The sequence below is a fragment of the Nilaparvata lugens genome, chromosome X (assembly GCF_014356525.2).
Source record: "Nilaparvata lugens isolate BPH chromosome X, ASM1435652v1, whole genome shotgun sequence".
Taxonomy (NCBI): domain Eukaryota; kingdom Metazoa; phylum Arthropoda; class Insecta; order Hemiptera; family Delphacidae; genus Nilaparvata; species Nilaparvata lugens.
The window spans coordinates 15,678,705-15,696,663 of NC_052518.1; the positions used below are offsets into that span (position 1 = coordinate 15,678,705).

The 17,959-nt window shown below is 37.8% G+C and overlaps 1 protein-coding gene across 1 annotated transcript in view; it reads left to right on the forward strand.

Annotated features, from left to right (window-relative positions):
- Nucleotides 1–17,959, forward strand: part of LOC111062854 (homeobox protein cut) — a 92,679-nt gene that overhangs the window by 41,308 nt on the left and 33,412 nt on the right. Inside the window, exon 2 of the mRNA XM_039441460.1 lies at nucleotides 7,679–7,840. Coding sequence (XP_039297394.1) covers nucleotides 7,679–7,840 — 162 coding nt within the window. The remainder of the gene's footprint in view (nucleotides 1–7,678; nucleotides 7,841–17,959) is intronic.

Below are 17,959 nucleotides of genomic sequence, written 5' to 3' on the forward strand. Positions count from 1 at the left end.
AGGGAAGAAACGTATTCAGCACTCATTAGAGGACATGTCAATGGTCCTCTTCAATGCGGAACTCCAACCGCATAATCTACATCATTCCACGTATAGCTATATACAAATATTGTACATATATTATTCCGGGAATATTAATTTTGGATTAGGTGTTTGAGAGACACGAAACGGTAGCGACGTCAAACCACAAGTCCCGGACTTGCTATCGATCTATCGGGCAAGTGAGATGAATAAGAGCCGTAATCTATCATTTATATTTGTGCGTTCACTTTTGCCAGATGCTGAGAGTTGGCGGGTGGGGCGGGGGGAGATTTCTACAGTAAATTAAACAGAAGCTACATTCGCGAGAGGAGAGCGAGGGAACGCGACTGCTGTCGTTCATTTTTAGGCCCTGAGGATGAGGGGTGACGGTCATCGGTGGGGGGGGGAAGACTCGCTCATTTCTCCGAGCAACCCTTACGGTATCACCCTTTGATAAGTAATTAGACACAAGAGTTCCCCTTCTCCGTCGACGGATCTCCTCCTTTCGATATCTGCAAATCTGCCTGTGCTCCCTCATCCACCGTCTTTTTCAATCGATTGTCTTTTATTCCTCTTCCTCTTCTTCACCTTCTTCCTCCTCGTGATTCTCCCTACTTCGTGGAGATGGATATGCTTGCATCCCATTACATTCGGCACTCATTCACATAGCATCCTCCCCGCTAAACACTTACTCACTCACTCACTCGTCGCTCTTTGTTTCTCCCTCATCATCATCATCATCCCTTCCTCCCCATAATAACTTGTATACGACATCGTTGTGCCTTTCTCTTCTTTAGTCGCACATCCATTTAAGCGGCGTATCCGTCAAGCAGCCAGCAGCTAGCTACTCTTTCGTACTCGCATTTCGATGTCACTAGCCGTTCTCCGAAACCGTCGTTGCTATCATCCATAAATCAATAGGCTTCCACCCTGCTTGCTGCTTGCGACACACAAAGCGACTTCAGCTTAGAATTCTCTGATTGCGCCATAGCCCAATCCAAAGTTGCCAATCCAAGTTCAATACTCGTATTCAAAGTTTCAAACATCATCAGAACATCAATAAAAAGCTCACGATCCTCAATTTATTCAACATATTTATGAGCTACTACAATATTCACTCCTGCATCAACATCTTTTTTTAAAATATCAACTGCAGTTAGTTTCAAAATTAGTTGCAGTAATGGATGATTCTGTTGCATTGCATTGAGATAGTTGCACTCTTGACAGTTTTCGATTTGTCTCTTTCTTTATAAGAAGGTCTAATGGAGATGATAGCCCAACTCATACTTTGATTTTTGCTTTTGCTGAGGATGATGGCCACATGAGCTCTAAGGTTGACATGGGTGATTAGACGGTCAAATGGAGCGTCAAGTGTCATCAATTCATAAATAATAGTAAAAACCAGAAATTAGCAGCCTAGTCTTCATGTAGGACGTTTGAGAGATTGACATCACAAATAAAGATAGTAGGACATGAAATTGGAAGTATGAATTCTCAGTTGAATGAAAATTTTCATTTTAGAAAAGGCCCAAACTGGATTTTGACCTTCAAACTCAACATAACATGTTTATTCAACAATGTTTGGCGGCATAGAAGCCTGGCTGCATTGGAACCACAAGCCGATTCATGTTTTATGAGCGGTGTATAAAGAAACAATGAGCGCTAAGCCGATGAAGGCTGCCCCGGCGTGACGTGGAAGCTGGATTACGATTTTTCACGCTGCTCAAAAACGGCTCGTGATTAGGGCGACGTCTCGCGGCGCAGGCAGGAAGTTCGATTCTCCCGCGGGAGACTCCTGGCAGTCAGCGCGTATTTTTACTTTTCGAATCGAATAATAAATTAATTAATCCGTGAAATCGGAAACGAGCAAAGCCGGTGTGTCGTGTCTATTTATTCATGTACTCACAAGAGAAACGTCGTCCTCCCCCACCCTCTTCAGATCCGTTCCCGCCGGAACAAGTTTTGTTGCCCCGCGCGCGCGAGATCGTAAATCTTCGCCGTACGAATATTGAGTGGCTGGTCACCACGCTTTTTGCCAACCCCTTGTTTGCTGGTCATCATAGGCTCTCCTTCGTCCATTCTCTGTCTCTCTTCTTCGCTCGAGGCCTGTCGATTAATCGTCGCCTACCAACCCTCCCCCACCAACCCCCCTGCCAGTCACACCACCACTTCAAGGTCCCACTGCATTTAATGGCAGACCACAACAAAACTAGCGACGCTCACCAGATCTCTCTCTCTCTCTCTCCCCGCAAATAATATTTTCTGCGAAACAATATTTGCGTACCGAGTATTTGGTGTTATTCTGTCCTAGGATGAGAATGTGAAGAAAGGATTAAAAACCACATATGTTAGGAACTGCTATCATTCATGAACTTGATACTATAAAAACTCAGATATCAAATACTAAATACTGTACCAGTAATATATAAATCCTCGATAATAAAAATACTAGATATTCTTGGAAATCCTGGATACCACACATCATACTTAATTTTATCACTATACAAATCCTAAATACTAGATAAATCAAATCCAAACTCCTCATCCTGAATACTATTTGCTTTTCCGGCAGAGAATCAAATTGACTTTGATATTCAGGCAGACTATTCTCATCTATTCTAATGTATACTCCAAACCTTATCTTGACGACTATACCAATTGTTCTGAGGCTAACAAAAAACCGTATTCAGTACTCAGTGGCCGTGAAGAACTGTCAGAAGCAGAAGCTAGCATATATGGCCGTGATGAATTGGTACGGCTAGATACAACCTTCACTCGAATTGTAAATATCTGTTTTGATTAGGGCAATAAAAAAACGTTCACCTAATCGACCCTATTGGAGCCTCTGGCGGAGTTATCAGTCGGAGGATCTCCTCGGTCGTGACAGTACCACCACCTTAATATTTAGTCAGATTCACTTCTAACTGTCAGTTTCGGTTGAATGGGAACCATTCATGTTGACTTATAATAAATACTGAACTGAATCCCACCATGGATTCCGTCAACTTCATGCATTCGTCATTTATTGTCGTAAAAACAAACGCAAATAAAAATATCATTATCTATGAATTTTATCATAGCTTGCGTCGACACGACAGTCATAAAAGGCTTCTGGTCGAAGTCGAACCTCCAGCTGGTACAAGAGTACTCATGGTTCTTGGTTTTATGGCATTCTGGCAATGATGGCACGTTCACCCTCGACTTGTGCACGCTTGCTCCTCACTCCTGTCTCTCAAGTAGTACGACAATCTAGAATGATGGAGTGCCACAAAATTTTGAAATTTTTTTTTTAAACCCAAGAAACTTTATAAAAAATGAAGTCTACACACCTCTTCTTCATTCCCGAATGATTACAATAATATTATTGATATAAATGTTATGACATATTATCATAATATTATTTTAAAAATTGACCCTTAGTAGGTCTGAAAATATATTTTTATACATGCATAAATCATCTAAGGTTAATTTCACAAGTTATTTTTCCAAGGTTAAACTTGAAAATTCCAGGATCTAGATTTTAGAGAGAGGTTCTATTGGTTCATGATGTACGATTTAAAAAGCTCTACCGAGTACGTTTCGAAGGATTCACAGCACACGAGTCAACTACAATAACCCGATCGTCCAGTTAATGGTAGCAACATTTTCAAGAATATGACTGACCATCCATCCTGGCATGATTAGGTGCGAGATTTATTCGGGTATGGGTCCGAAAAATGTCCGCTATCAGTGTCGAGGGAAACAAAAAGCACCAGTCGATTAAAAAGTGTTGACCGAATCAGGGTGGTTCAAGATATATCTTAAATTTGCGGCTTTTTTGTGGCCAGTACGTGATGTGTGGCGCGGCTTGTCTTCGGGGGATGATGATCGAAATGCTGCGCCTGAAAATGATGCGAACCATCCCTTGTTTAAAAAGGGGCAAACACAAGTAATTTATCTGAAGCTCTCTGTTCTCCCCAGCCATTAAGCCGAGATGGCTTCTATATATATTCGGCTATATATCTTGATTTTTAATTCGGCAGTCGCATGTATGAGCGACCTACAGTTGCGAGTAACGACCAGACATGATGACCGTATCTTTACGGATGGCAACCAACCTAGCTCCACCATCCTTCCCGAATCACCAGCGTATATTCTCCTGATATACATACTGATTACGTGAAGCGTTAGTGAATTTCATTCACGAACTTGATTTCAGAATACGAAAAGAGTTCTGAGTAAGGTTTTATATCTAGATATTCGATTCTGTCCGTGTTCAGGGTAGCGGCTTTATTGCTACTCCAACCTCTGTAAATCAGAACTCTTGCCCCTCAATGTATTCAGTTTTTCAATATGAGAAGCAATCTTGCTTATTGTTTTATTTTTATCTCGGATTAGCTCCAGGATTACAATTTGAGACTCACAGATGCTGTTTCATCGTTTTAGTGCAGCAGGAATTATTCTTCTTCATTAAAATTACTTGATCGAAACAATCTAGTTATAATCTTATTAACACTGTTATCAGAGACGTGAAATTTTTCCATGATGGAATAAAACACAGTAACTTGTTTTCATAATCTTATGTATTGAAGGAAGAATAAAACTATTTATTTTGTAGTATAGAAACCAGAAAACGCTCACCTCTATTCTAAAACTTCAATTTGTTCTTTTCTATTCAGTACTTTTTTACTTTCTACAAACTCTCATCAATGAATATACTGCATCAATACAGTACATTGAATAAACTTTATTCGTTAATATAATTCGGAATATAATGAATGTAGTATCATTCAATACTTTAGATTTATACTGCAGTGAACACGCAGGATTTTATGCATACAACGGATGTTGGATGCAAGTTTCCCAAGTTAGTTATCAAACACTATTTTTAAAATCTTCTTCGTCATCACTATGAGGTTATTGCTTTGAAGTTCATTGAAAGTTATTCAGCGTTGTAGGTGGAATATCACATAGATTGGATGAAATCTATGATTAATTAAGAAGCATTTCTCTGAGCTCCATTGTTTTATTTTTCCTCTAGTTTGCGCTAAGTCTATGAAAGTAGTCAACTAGCGCGAACAAAATGATAATTCTACAAGTGAATCCTGAGAGAAGCAGTTTATCTATAATTTTTCTCCGTTAGCAGCCTAGAAGTTGTGCGTTTTGCTCGTCTGCAAGTAAGCGTGTTGAGCTTAGCACTATCTTAGCAACCCGAACGCTTCAATTTCATAAATTTAATTCCCTCAGCTCAGTTAGACTCCTATCTGCCTTCTCCCACCCTTTCTCCTTTATTACGTCTCAGCCCTTTCTTGCCTCGCCTTTCTGTCCTAGGAGGCCTTATACTAAATTCTACTTTCGTAGCGTGTACGGATTATCCCTCTCTAAATACATGGACACATATAATGTTGTTTACAGTCTTGGAATACAAATTAATGAGCAGTGGCTTCTCTCACAACTGTGATCTCATCCCCCTCTTCTTATCACTGAGTCAGCCACTCCACCACAACACTCGCACACGCGCGCTCACACCAAACGCAATTCGATGAAATTTTGCAAATGGAAACGTATAAACTATTCACAAAGTCTCTCCCTTCATTGTTCTAATATTATCTCTGGATAATGGAACTTTCTTACTCTTCAATGCCGGCTCTTCGTTTTTCCAATCACTTGCTCCTCTTTCTTTACTTTTAGCCGCTCTCTCTCCTTTTATACCTTGTTCGCTCATTACTTCCAATACTCTCCCACTCACTAAAACCTTGATACAGTATTCACCCGCTCCTGCATTACAGGCTGCTTAAATCCAAACAAATATTGTCCTTTGATGTGTTGTGGATTACAATGTTTGGATTTGTCCCGAAGAATAAGTGTTTTACAGTGGATATGAAATCGTAAAACAATTCATTTCAATTTTCTAAAAGTAGATAATTATTTGAAGGAATGTTTTCGATTGTGTCTTCATCAGTAACGTTATAAAGTTTTGCAGGAAAAGGAGCTAGCTCATTCTTGTACAGAGAATGAGGTAGTTTCTAAAAGTAGATAATTATTTGAAGGAATGTTTTCGATTGTGTCTTCATCAGTAACGTTATAAAGTTTTGCAGGAAAAGGAGCTAGCTCATTCTTGTACAGAGAATGAGGTAGTTCTATTGCAATTAGTTACAATGATATTGGAATGTTGTAGTTCTATTGGCATTAGCTCTAATGACATTGGAAAGAGGTAGTTCTATGAGGCATTATATTGAAAATAGATTCATCAGAATGCCACTGTTATACTTTTCAATCGATTTTATTGAGGGTTTTCTTAATTTATTTTATTCATGGTGGGCTAATATTTCATGGTATGACGATTATTCAAGAGCCACATCAAGATATCTTGTTTTATAACGTATCACTATCACATTTGAACCTAGAGTTATACAATCTAAATCAAACCAGTGTACACTAAAGGCAAATTTCGCAGTTGATATTGTTTCGAAACATTAACTCAACAAAGATATCGAGCATCAGCTTAATGACATGCCATGCGATTTCCCACACATTATAATAACTAATAATACCTGATCAGTTATCCTTCAAGACGCCAGTATTTCACCATTAGCTAGCAGGTAGAATAAGAATGATGCAATATACTTTCAGCTTCACAATTCTCGGATGACAGCACACGAAAATTGTATTCGTTTACTTAGCATTTTTAGAATAAGAGCATTAGCGATTTCTCAGGGCCTCGAATAGAGTGGAGTATTCATTCGAGACAGTCTTAATGATTCTGTCCTCCCGACACTATTCATAAATGAATGTTTCCTCATCACTATTGCTTCTTTTTCTTCCATTCTTCTTTGAGCGAATTGTTTTCTATCTTTTTCCCTTTTTGTGTAGTTGAGAAGTTGATATTGTGGTAATTATTCATATTGAATGAAAAAGACTAAGAAATTGTCAAAAAACCACTGATTTATTGATAATTAGAAAGACCGGTTCCGGTTATTACACCATTGTCAATCTCTGATAAACAGAGAATGGTTTGTGATAATTATCAATAAATCAGTGGTTTTTTGACAATTTCTTAGTTTTCTATCTTTCTTACATTTAAATGTATTTTGCCATTATTTGTTCAATTCTTATGTTTATTTACAGTTAATATTGTTAATTTCGTAATTCGATCACCCCTTTTCCTTCTATTTCCTCCAAGGCCCCCTTCTATTTTCCGCTTCTTCTCCCTTCCTATTTTTTTTTCTATCTTCTCAACCATGATATTCTCTTCATCCATCTGTACCATCTAAATCATCCGATCTTATCCTCTCTTTCCCCTTCATCGCTTTCCTATCTTACATTTCCTTCTCCTACTTTTGTGCTATATTGTGTATATTTTGATTGTTATTTGATACGTATTGAAATGCTGTTTTGTGCAATCAATGGGTCTGTCGAGACCTAGCACGTGAAAATAAAATGAAAATAATCAATCCAATATACATTATCGGCATATTCCTTTACCTCTTCCTCCTCCTCTTTCTTCTCCTACTCTCTTTAATCGTCGTCTTCCACCTCCTTTTCCTTCAGTTTCTCCTCTACCTTCTCAGCTTCACCTTCTCGCTTGGGCATCACCCTCTGCTGCCATAAATTTGTGGAGGCGACCTTGTCTGTCTGCACTACTAACCGGACATGTATTGTTTGCTTGGTGTTACAGAGAGCGACCCTGGCCGAAAAAGAGGTGAGTGCTCTGAAGGAGCAGTTGTCCGTCGCCAACCAGAGCTCACTGCCCGATTCCAAGATGGCTGCCACCGCTACACCTGGTGAGGAGGCCAGTCGCTCCTCCATCCAAGTGGAACTTTCCGCCAAGGACAAGGAGGTACTCCACTATCCATTCCTCCTCACTCACTATTGCTTCTAATTCTAATTAATTCGTCTGAGATGTATACTGAGGTAATCCGGTCTGCGGAAATTCGTAGGCCTACAACAATAGCCCATGTTTCCCACGCTGGCAGTTTCGTTTTCTTTTGGCGCAGCAATTAGGTTAGCACTCTTTATCGGGTCAGTAACTGTCGAAAAAAGTGAAAAATCGAGTTGGAATCCTCATCAGGGAACCAATCATGAAAATAGAAGATACATTTTCAATAATCAACAGGGAACTAGTTTTATAAGAATTCTGCTAATTATATGAGAATTCCTTAAATATTTTCATACATTTTACATCAGGACTAGAATTTGAGAAGTAATTCTCAATAATCCACAGAAAACTAATCTTGTTAGAATTCTGCTAATTGTATGAAAATTCCTTAAATTTTTTCTTACTTTTACATCAGGACTAAAATTTGAAAAGTATGAATTTGAATTCAATAATTGAACATAATAATAGTTGAAATTCAATTGAACAAACAATAGTCCCCCAAAAGAATGTGAAAAATACAGGAGATTCACGTACAATTAGTAGGACATGAGCACTTATGTCCTTGCACGAGTAAAAAGATATCTAATAGAGTAAAAGATCCTGATAGAAGTCTCTGTTCCACCTCAGCTAGAATTCCTTAAATGTTTCCATACAATTTCGTGTAGTCCTTGCTGCTTCAGATCTATCCTGAAATAAATAACGCTCGACCGGATTGGAAGTATAACACATTATAAAAATGTGTAGAAGCTCGAAAATGTTTATGAAATAGGAAAATTATCATTTTATTCGACTTCAAATATTGTGTTTATTCTCTATCAAGTTGAAATACATTGAGATACGTGAGTTATGTATAATTTCGTGAACGAGACAGAAACATAATGTAGGAATAGCGGGATAAAGAATTTTCAGATAAATCTACTTAGCTTTCCATGTGATGCAGCTGTAAACGAAGTCCCAATCATCTGGTGAGGGTATATTGGAATAGGTGTTTTGTCCATTGAAATTCATGAGTAACATAGAAAGTACAAAACAGCAGAAGTAGTTCAGCACTTTATTGGAAGTAGTGATAAATCCAATGCATGATTTCCAAATGTAAATAGCAACAGGAAATAGTGTTTGTCACCAAAGTGGTGAAAACAGTGCCTTCAAGTTAAGAATGGAAAGCGGAAACCAGAAAATTTTAATTGGATAAGAATGTCTCTGTCAGCAGCGTACAGTACCATTCCATCGGCCAAATTCTAGCTTCCTCTCCACCTAATGTATTCCTCCATCCCAAAACTGAAAAACATCAGAGTTCAATTTATATAAATTATGCAAACACATTGGTCTGTCTAAAATTGCTCAAGCCTTACTGAGGCATCACTGAGCTTATCGTGACGTGGAGACATTAAAACGGCGATGCTTGAAACTACTTCACTTCGAAGACCATTAAATGAGTGGGAACACTCTAAGCATTACTGAAAATATCGGTTTCACCAGGAAATCAGCTTGTAAATAGCTGAATAAGAAGGAAATCACATTTCTTTACGCAACCTGTCAGATTGTTCAGCCACACCTTCAATGAACACGATTACTCTACTTCCACGAGAATTGAAAAGAATCACACGTCTTGGAAATTAGATGGTCAATAGTTTATCTGGCATAATGTTCAATCATTGTGCTGACTTATTTAAATCACATTCGTACTAGAGTAAATTGATTCCAAAATGAAATATTAACCAAATTCACATGAGTCATTACAACAAGATTTACAAAAAGCTGTTTCTAACAGCTCCATGCTGAAATATCGTGTATTGACATTCAATTGAATGATGTTGATTTCATTTGAGAAGTCGTCTATTTACACTGCTTGAAGTGATATTTCATTGATCATGACAGCACATTTTCTACATATTAAATGCATTCTTTGTACTCTTCACTCAAATAGTAGTATTATACATCCAGCCTTCATTGACGATTTCTGATTCAGATGATAGTATTTTCAAGTCCCAGTCTCCTAAAAGCAGAGCGGTGTGGACTATTATAGGCAGTTTCTTAGTTTGAAAGTCGATTCTTCACACCGACCGAATCCCATATTAAAAGAAACAATAGCGCAGACGCTCCGGCTCGTATTATGTAAATATAATAAGAAGCGGTTGATGCATAAATCGGCCTCACTCTCTCACGCAACATGGTCTAGTTGCACGCGACTCATCGAATCTGCACAACTCCATCATTCTCATCATCATTACCGTCATCATAATCATCATCATCATCGTCATCACAACTTCCCAACCGCTTACGAACAACAGCTAATACCAGAACAACTACAAATAAAATTCTACACAAATTTCTCCCTCTTGATGACTCTTGTCTTGAATCAAACCCAAGGACTCCACTCTTTCCTTCGCATTTCCTGGAAACCCCCTCCCTCATACGATCAACCTCACAATAAATGACTCAATATTGATTGAAGGGGCATGAGTCACGTAAGGTTGTCCGTTGTGAGAGTGCTTATAACGAATCTTATTACTGTCAAACTAAATAATGCAGCCTCGTGATATAGCAATACATTGTAGCTGAACTCGAGATATGCATTTTAGTTGAATTCCAGATATAATGATATACTGTGCAGCTGAAACCAAACTCGGCTACGATGAGCGATACACCCCATCACTACCTTCCCTGTTGAATAATAATTGAAGGGACTCCGAAAATAGGTCATCTCAATAGTTAGCTAATCATGGAACTTGATAACTTATAGCTTCCAGTATAAATAGGGCCTTAATGCACTATTTGAGCGGTAGACGATAGTACCCTCCACCTCTGTTGGATTGGAAACAATACCGATATCATAATTCCTCTATATTTTATCCTTTTTGAAATTGAATGAAAAAGACTAAGAAATATTCAAAAAACCACTGATTTATTGATAATTAGAAAGACCGGTTTCGGTTATTACACCATTGTCAATCTGATAAACCAGTCTTTCTAATTATCAATAAATCAGTGGTTTTTTGATAATTTCTTAGTCTTTTTCATTCAATATGAATAATTACCACAATATCAACTTCTCAACTACACAAAAAGTGAAACTTTTTGAAATTCACTGATTAAACTAAACACAGAATCCAGCTGTATGATAATCATACTCATTCCATGAATGAGCTTGGAATATTTTAGGAGGATCGTTGTGAGAATAATTGGAATATGGTAATTGGTTTCTCATCTCTTTGCATGATACCTTTCATTACCCAAGCAAACTCTAGTATCTCTATAGTCACCATCCACACAGAAATAACAGGATTATTGTTCGATCACAATTGATTGTGATTTCATAGATTTTGTAATGGATGAGAAATTGATTTAAAATAGGAACTTTCAGACAGATCTATTCTCCTAAAATCTTACTCGTCAGTCTCATCACTATGTTCAATGTTTCCATTGAAGCGTATGAAATATACACATTTTGAATATTGAGGGACCAAGAAAGTAACCCATAATCAAGAACTGTAGAATTGGGCTATAAAACATCTGTACACTCCGTATTGTTTACAGAATCCTCCACCTGTGAAGGAATTCTCGTTAAGGTAGCGAGTCAATCCAACATTCTTGTCTTCAAGTACATATCATAAATAGTAAATAGTGGGGGTGGTGATCAGAAAGCAAACAATTTCAGTCTGCTGAGGACTAAACGAAAAAGGCGTGTTATATTACTGAATCAAGAGTAATAAATGTAGGCGCCATAGTGTAACCTACCTCTCTTCATAGTTGAATCTGTCTTCTAAAGCTTTTATTGTCTACGCTGTTATCTTGAATAGAGCAAGAATTACATTCTGTTTATCGCCCAATAGCAGGCAACCAGGTATCTCAAACATTCGCTTGTTAAAATGTCAGATAACGATGAGATGTTGTTATTAATTGGTACGATAGACTTTTAGTATGCAAAGGTGAGTGTGTATGTTTGAAAGGAATATTTTATCTAGGATCAAGAGCCATAATTCTATGCCCCAGATTCAACAAATCTGTCCAGAATAAAACTGGAAGGTTACATATTCCCTTGAGGAGTGAAGTGCACTTTGATTGTACCTTATCACACAGGGAAGAAATTCCAGGTACCTGTTCCTCCAAATCCTCTTAATACTCTGATTATTCTTATCTCAATTATTTTTGTTCAAAATCTTTCTAGTGAAGCTGGCATAACAACCTTCTGTTGTCATGACTACAGGGGTTTAGCCTCCTTAACCACAATTACTATGGTTAACCATAGTTAACCATCACTTCACTCATCATTTCGAAATGCGCATATCATAAGAATCTAAATCTTTTACCACCATCATGGATTGATCCGTTGTCTAGTGGATAGAGTGCCTGCGTAGCAGCATAGAGATCCCGGGCTCAAACCCTCTCAATACCAAAAGTTTTTTAACCAGATCACTCCCGTGTTATCGGATGGGCACGTTAGTGCCGGTCAGTCCCGGCTGAAGTATGACAGTCGTAAGGCCCATTAACGGCTTAAATTATATATTCAGGCGGTGGGACCTTCCCGCAAGGGACTCCCCACCAACAAAAGCCATACGAATTTACTTTTTACCACACATACGATTAAATCTCAAGTTTGAACAACCTTACAAGGCACTCTTCAATTCTGATAAACTGACATCTCTTTGTATAGCTTCTTGAATATTATTCCTTGTTAATTGAATTTCACAAATCTAGTACCCTCAAAAAGCGAGGATCCGCTTAGGAAGTAATTAGGTTATCTCGTTACTCTGATTTACTTATGGATGTAAATGAACACAAATCTAATTAATTATTGTTGCTTCAAGACGGTGTCTAGTTTTGGTTGAATTATTATAGCAATCCGATGCTCGTGGCGCTGTTATGGACAGTACACAACATGAAGACGTTCACCTTTCAGTTGCATCCTTAGTTTGCATCCTTACCGTTGTTACATATCGAGTTGCTGAAATTTTCCTAGGGCAATTATTGCACTAGTAAGAAATCTAGTACGTCAAGGATTGCTGTAGAGTTATTACACGTTATCGTATTACACCTGAAGCTGATTGCTTGCTATGTGGGCTGCTAAACCCTTAGCTCAATCTTTGAGATGCAACAAGAGCGGGGCTGCTAAATTTAATCTTGCGGTCTTTCTCGCTCTTTTCGTATTTCGCAGTTGCTCGATCACTGTCTTTGTCTGCTGTACTTTGAAGCTGTTGATGATGGAAAGCGCAGACACGGTTTTAGCCATCGTCTGCATCGAATAAAATAATAGCACCCCCTCCTTCTCACCTACTCCCAATTCGTTCCCTTCTCTTCGTCTAGTTCTTATTCTTCCACCCCCGCCTCTCGTAACATCAAAAATAGTCGATGAACAAAGGACTAATCTCTATCGGCGGCCTCTGTGCGCCACGACATGACAGTTCGACGTAAAACGACACTAAACTCCCTTGAAAGAGAGCTATTGCCTCATTAAATGCCATCGCCAGTTTCTGAATAACTTTGTAAACGGTTTCTTTTCGTTTGACGAACGTCCAAGATGTGACATCAGCCACAGCACGCATCTTCTAGTAATCGTCTTCCAGTTGATGACTTCGATATAAGGACATTGAATGGTGCCAAAACTTTACCTATTGTTTTCAAGTCAATTTCCCTGTTCTTCCAATTGAAATTCTGCTAAGAATCTTGATGAGGAACTATTGTACATTACAACTCTAAAATAACAAGATTAAAAGATGACAGTTTACAATCATAATTCAAATGGAACTACTATTTGTACTGGAAAAATTATATGTGATTGGAGAGCTGAATAATTTATGTTAAATTTCTAATTGAAAATTAGCTTTGTATTATTTTCAATACTACATTGTCAATAGCTCTTTGACAAGTATTTGTTAATTTTTCCCTTCTTCTTATTAACTCCTCTATTTTTTCTTATATATCTTTTCAAACTCCAATCATAATATCCTATTTTGTTTTATTGCTATCGTAGTTAGATTTCAAGCTTCAACTGCTGCAAAGTTTACTTCTCAATGTGATGGTTTTCGGAGCTACAAGTAGTCACCTATCCCTATGCAGAATTCCCAAGTTTTCAAAATATATTTGATGAGGTTGATACAATGTTGAGCATTGGGTTGTGATTGGTGTGCGTGTGCGTGTGTGTGGTGCGGTGTCTGCTCTCCTTTCTGATGCTCACAAGCGAACAGCGCGAGCTGCTTTCGACAAAAGCCATTAAACAGTGGCCCATTATCATTATTTATCGTCTTCTTTTCAAAATAATGGGAGGCACAGGTGCGAGCCACCTCCAAAATAAATAAAACGATTGCTACTGTCGGACAGTCGGTCATTTGACAAACGGCGTGACAAACGCGACATATCATATCGACGAGTGGCTAAAACGATACAAAACTCCGTCACAGCCAGCGTGTGCGTCGGTGTGTGTGCGAACTGGGAACAAGACTGTTACGCCTCTTTCACACCACCCCGTTCGCTTTGACACATCTCTCCCTGTGAATTATTCAGCTATTATAAATAACATCCAGTCTCTAATGTGCTAGAGCATAGCACCGTTGGAAATTTCGAAATATCCATGCTCGATTCTCTTGAAATCCTACAAGATCACTCTTAATATTGATGCAGCCCATGTTAGTTCGATTCCTTAAAAATTCCAGAATGAATGAGTTGTTGATATTTTCGTGATACGTACTCCCTCAATTTTGGAATTATACGTTTGATAAACAATTCTTATTAGGTCCTATGATTATGAATGGGTGATTAGATTAGAATTATTGATTCATTTAAATACTGGACAACACTTAACTCACGAGGCAATTGAAGAGAACAAACCCTTTGAGTTTGTGTAGCGCTAGTGGAGTGGAAAATAAAAACGCTTGTTTATGAGAAAATATGATAGTAGCAAGTGCAGCGAGTGAAAAGAATGTGGTGTAATTCTATTTTACAGAAAGTAACTAAGGACTCCAGTATAAATATAATATCGGAATAAGATATATTAATGAAAAATTAATAGTTACTCAGAGTGAGTAGTTACAATATTATTGAAAAAATGAATTTATGTAAATAAAAATAATGTACTAGCTCACATACTCATTCATAATAATAACTAATTTGTTGTTATAAAAATACAAAATAGTCATTTGAAGATTAGAATATGGAAGCTCAAGGTAATAGATTGAATTGCATAAAACCATGATTTTTTCACGATTTACCACGGCAGGAAAAAATATAACTTGACCCTTCTCAAGTAATCTGTTCAGTTATTTTGTTTGGCTTGGGAGTACACACACTCATAGCAATATCCGGGAGGTTAAAAACATATTCAATCTTGACCACAGACCCATTCTTCAAGACTAAAAAACTATTTCACAGTAGATGTGTGTTTAATATATCCATTCATTAAGGCTGAAGTGGTTGAATCTCCAGCATTGGGCAATTATTCAAGTCAGTCGGGTACTGAAACCAGTAGCGTGAAAAGTAGAAGATGAAGAAAAGGAATACGAAGAAGAAAAACGCAGGTAACAATGGACTCACAGCCCACTATTAAAGTCATTAGTGAGTTTTCTCTATGCCTATCTCTTCAGACTGTTGAAAAGCAGGGGAATCTGACCACGGATATCATATAACTTATTGAACAAAATACATTGTGATCTAACGATAAAACAATTTATTTATGGTTTCATTTTCAGTTGAATTGTAATATTATTCATAATAACAGCTATGTTTTGTTTTCTCGATGCAAGTGAAGATATTATGGGAGTCTTACACAAGTTAGGGAGAGTTATCTCAGGAAATCAGAAAGCTTTGGATTAATAAGATTCTCTAATCCTATCTTCGGATATAGCCAATTGATACTTTAAATTTGATGAAAACTTATTTGTAAATCATTCTTTGAATATTATTGTATTTGTATAGTAAAATAGTCAAGGATTGAGTAATTTACGAGTTCAAACTCTGTTCTCACAGGAACATGGAAATAGTTTACTTATTCTGGTCGAATTGATGAACTTTCAATCTATTGTAGCCTGAAGAGCATAAGAGCATAACCTACTCCAACGCAATAGCGATTGGCTTCATTTGCTTACAAACAGTTTACACCGGTCCAGACGGACATTGAAAGTTGGCAAACTCCACCTTCCACCCTTACACCCTCCAACTTCAATGACCCGTCTTCAGTCAAGTGCCATGCGAATTTTAGGCTACTGTATCATAGAACTTTGTCATTCCAAAATCAAACTCCAAAGCCTGGAAAGGGCAGCCGTTTTCGATTTTATTTGATTTAGAATTAACTTTGAAGAATTTAAACATGATTGTAACACATATTCCATGAATATTCAAGTAAACACATCCAAGGATCGTAATGTACTTCAACTCCACTGAAAATGGTTTACTAGCAAGTGTTTTTTTTTTCAATTTGATACCCCTATGAATATAATCCTCATTTTCTTCATCTATCTGGCTGATTGATAAACTAACACTGATTTCTAGCTAGATAGCTTTTAAACGTTGCTTGAATCTGGCACAGTATTAACGTTCATTCCTATACAATTCCAATATACTATTATAAATTTGATGAACTGTTATTTTCTTATAGAGTAGAACTCTATTGTAAACCAATTAAAGATTGTATCTTTCAACAAATAAGCCCATACATGAATTATATCAGGTTCTCGATCATATCTCATAGACTGAGTACCTACTTTAAGATTTCCGATATTGAGAGTAATATAAAGTAATAACATGAGAGATTTGTAGGATGTCTCTATAACTAAATGGAAACAAAATACATTTAACACGCTACTTGTGTTTAACTTGAGACCAAATAAAACAAGATATATAATATTCTTCTAACCTTAGAATAACCAATCTAAGTTTATGTTTCCTCTATGTTTATTCCTTGTGATTTCCTTTTCTTTATGAATTATATTTCCTTCATGTCGTAACTAATATATCAAATACAACTAGATGATTACTATGGTATTCATATCGTTGCAACTTTCTGTGACAACTGAAAATTGTCGCTAAAGCGTTGCAAGTTTTCTACACATTGTAGTCAGATTGGAGAGTTAATGTAGAAGTTTAGTGACGGGCGAAACCATGGCGGCGGTTTTCAGGTGGTGTGAATGACAGTGAGGCCCGGCTAGAATGACCGGTCAAGTTGCTACAGTATAATATATAAAGTAAAGTGGAGAGCCGAGGGATTGTTTGCGGCGTTGAAGGAAGTGGAAGGAATTCTTGGCGGGTGGACGGTGAAGAAGTTTGAGATTTCCATTAGGGGGTCGAGTAGGGCCACTCATTAGGTGGATTGATTCATTCGATGCCACGTGACTGGAGAGGGATCACACACGGACCCTTGCCGGGGCATCGAGGCACCGCTTGACCGAGCCGACTCAAGTCGTCTCTACCTCCCCCCCCCCCTTGCACCTAATAAAGATTCTATCCATCGATCGATATGCAAATAATGATAGGGAGGTTTGTTTTCGCCAGAGACATGTACGTGAAAGGAGTCGATGGTTCTTTTTAGTCACCCGTTCCTGTTAATAAATGCAGCGTTTTCCCTTAAGGGAAGCCGCCTCAGCCTTCCCTTTCTCTTTTTAGGGGTCCTTTACTTCAACCCTTCCTTTCTGAATTTCGATTTGTCCATAAACCGATACTCGCACACGCACCCTCACCCTCAGTCTCACCCCGACCTCAAAGAAAACACACCAAGGGTTTGGACCTTGCGAGATGCTCACGAGGGTCCGAATGGCCAGTCCAGCACTTTTTGCCGGTTTATACAACTCTATATTGCTTCATTCATCACCGTCAACCTCCGTTCATTAGCAGCATCTCTCCTTATTAGGGCCGAGCATAAAAATCAATAACTCTTTTGCATGTAAGGTTTATCTAACTGAACTCAACTTTTTAAAACTTGAATGATGCGAACAAATCAACTTTATTCTTCAGTACTCTATTTGAAGAAATCTGTTTTTGCATACCATTAGTCCATATAAGTTAATACAGAAGAATATTTTTTCTTTATCTTCGAAGAGGAAAAGTACAATAAAGCGTACAAACAACATATTCAATAATATACAAAATGCATAT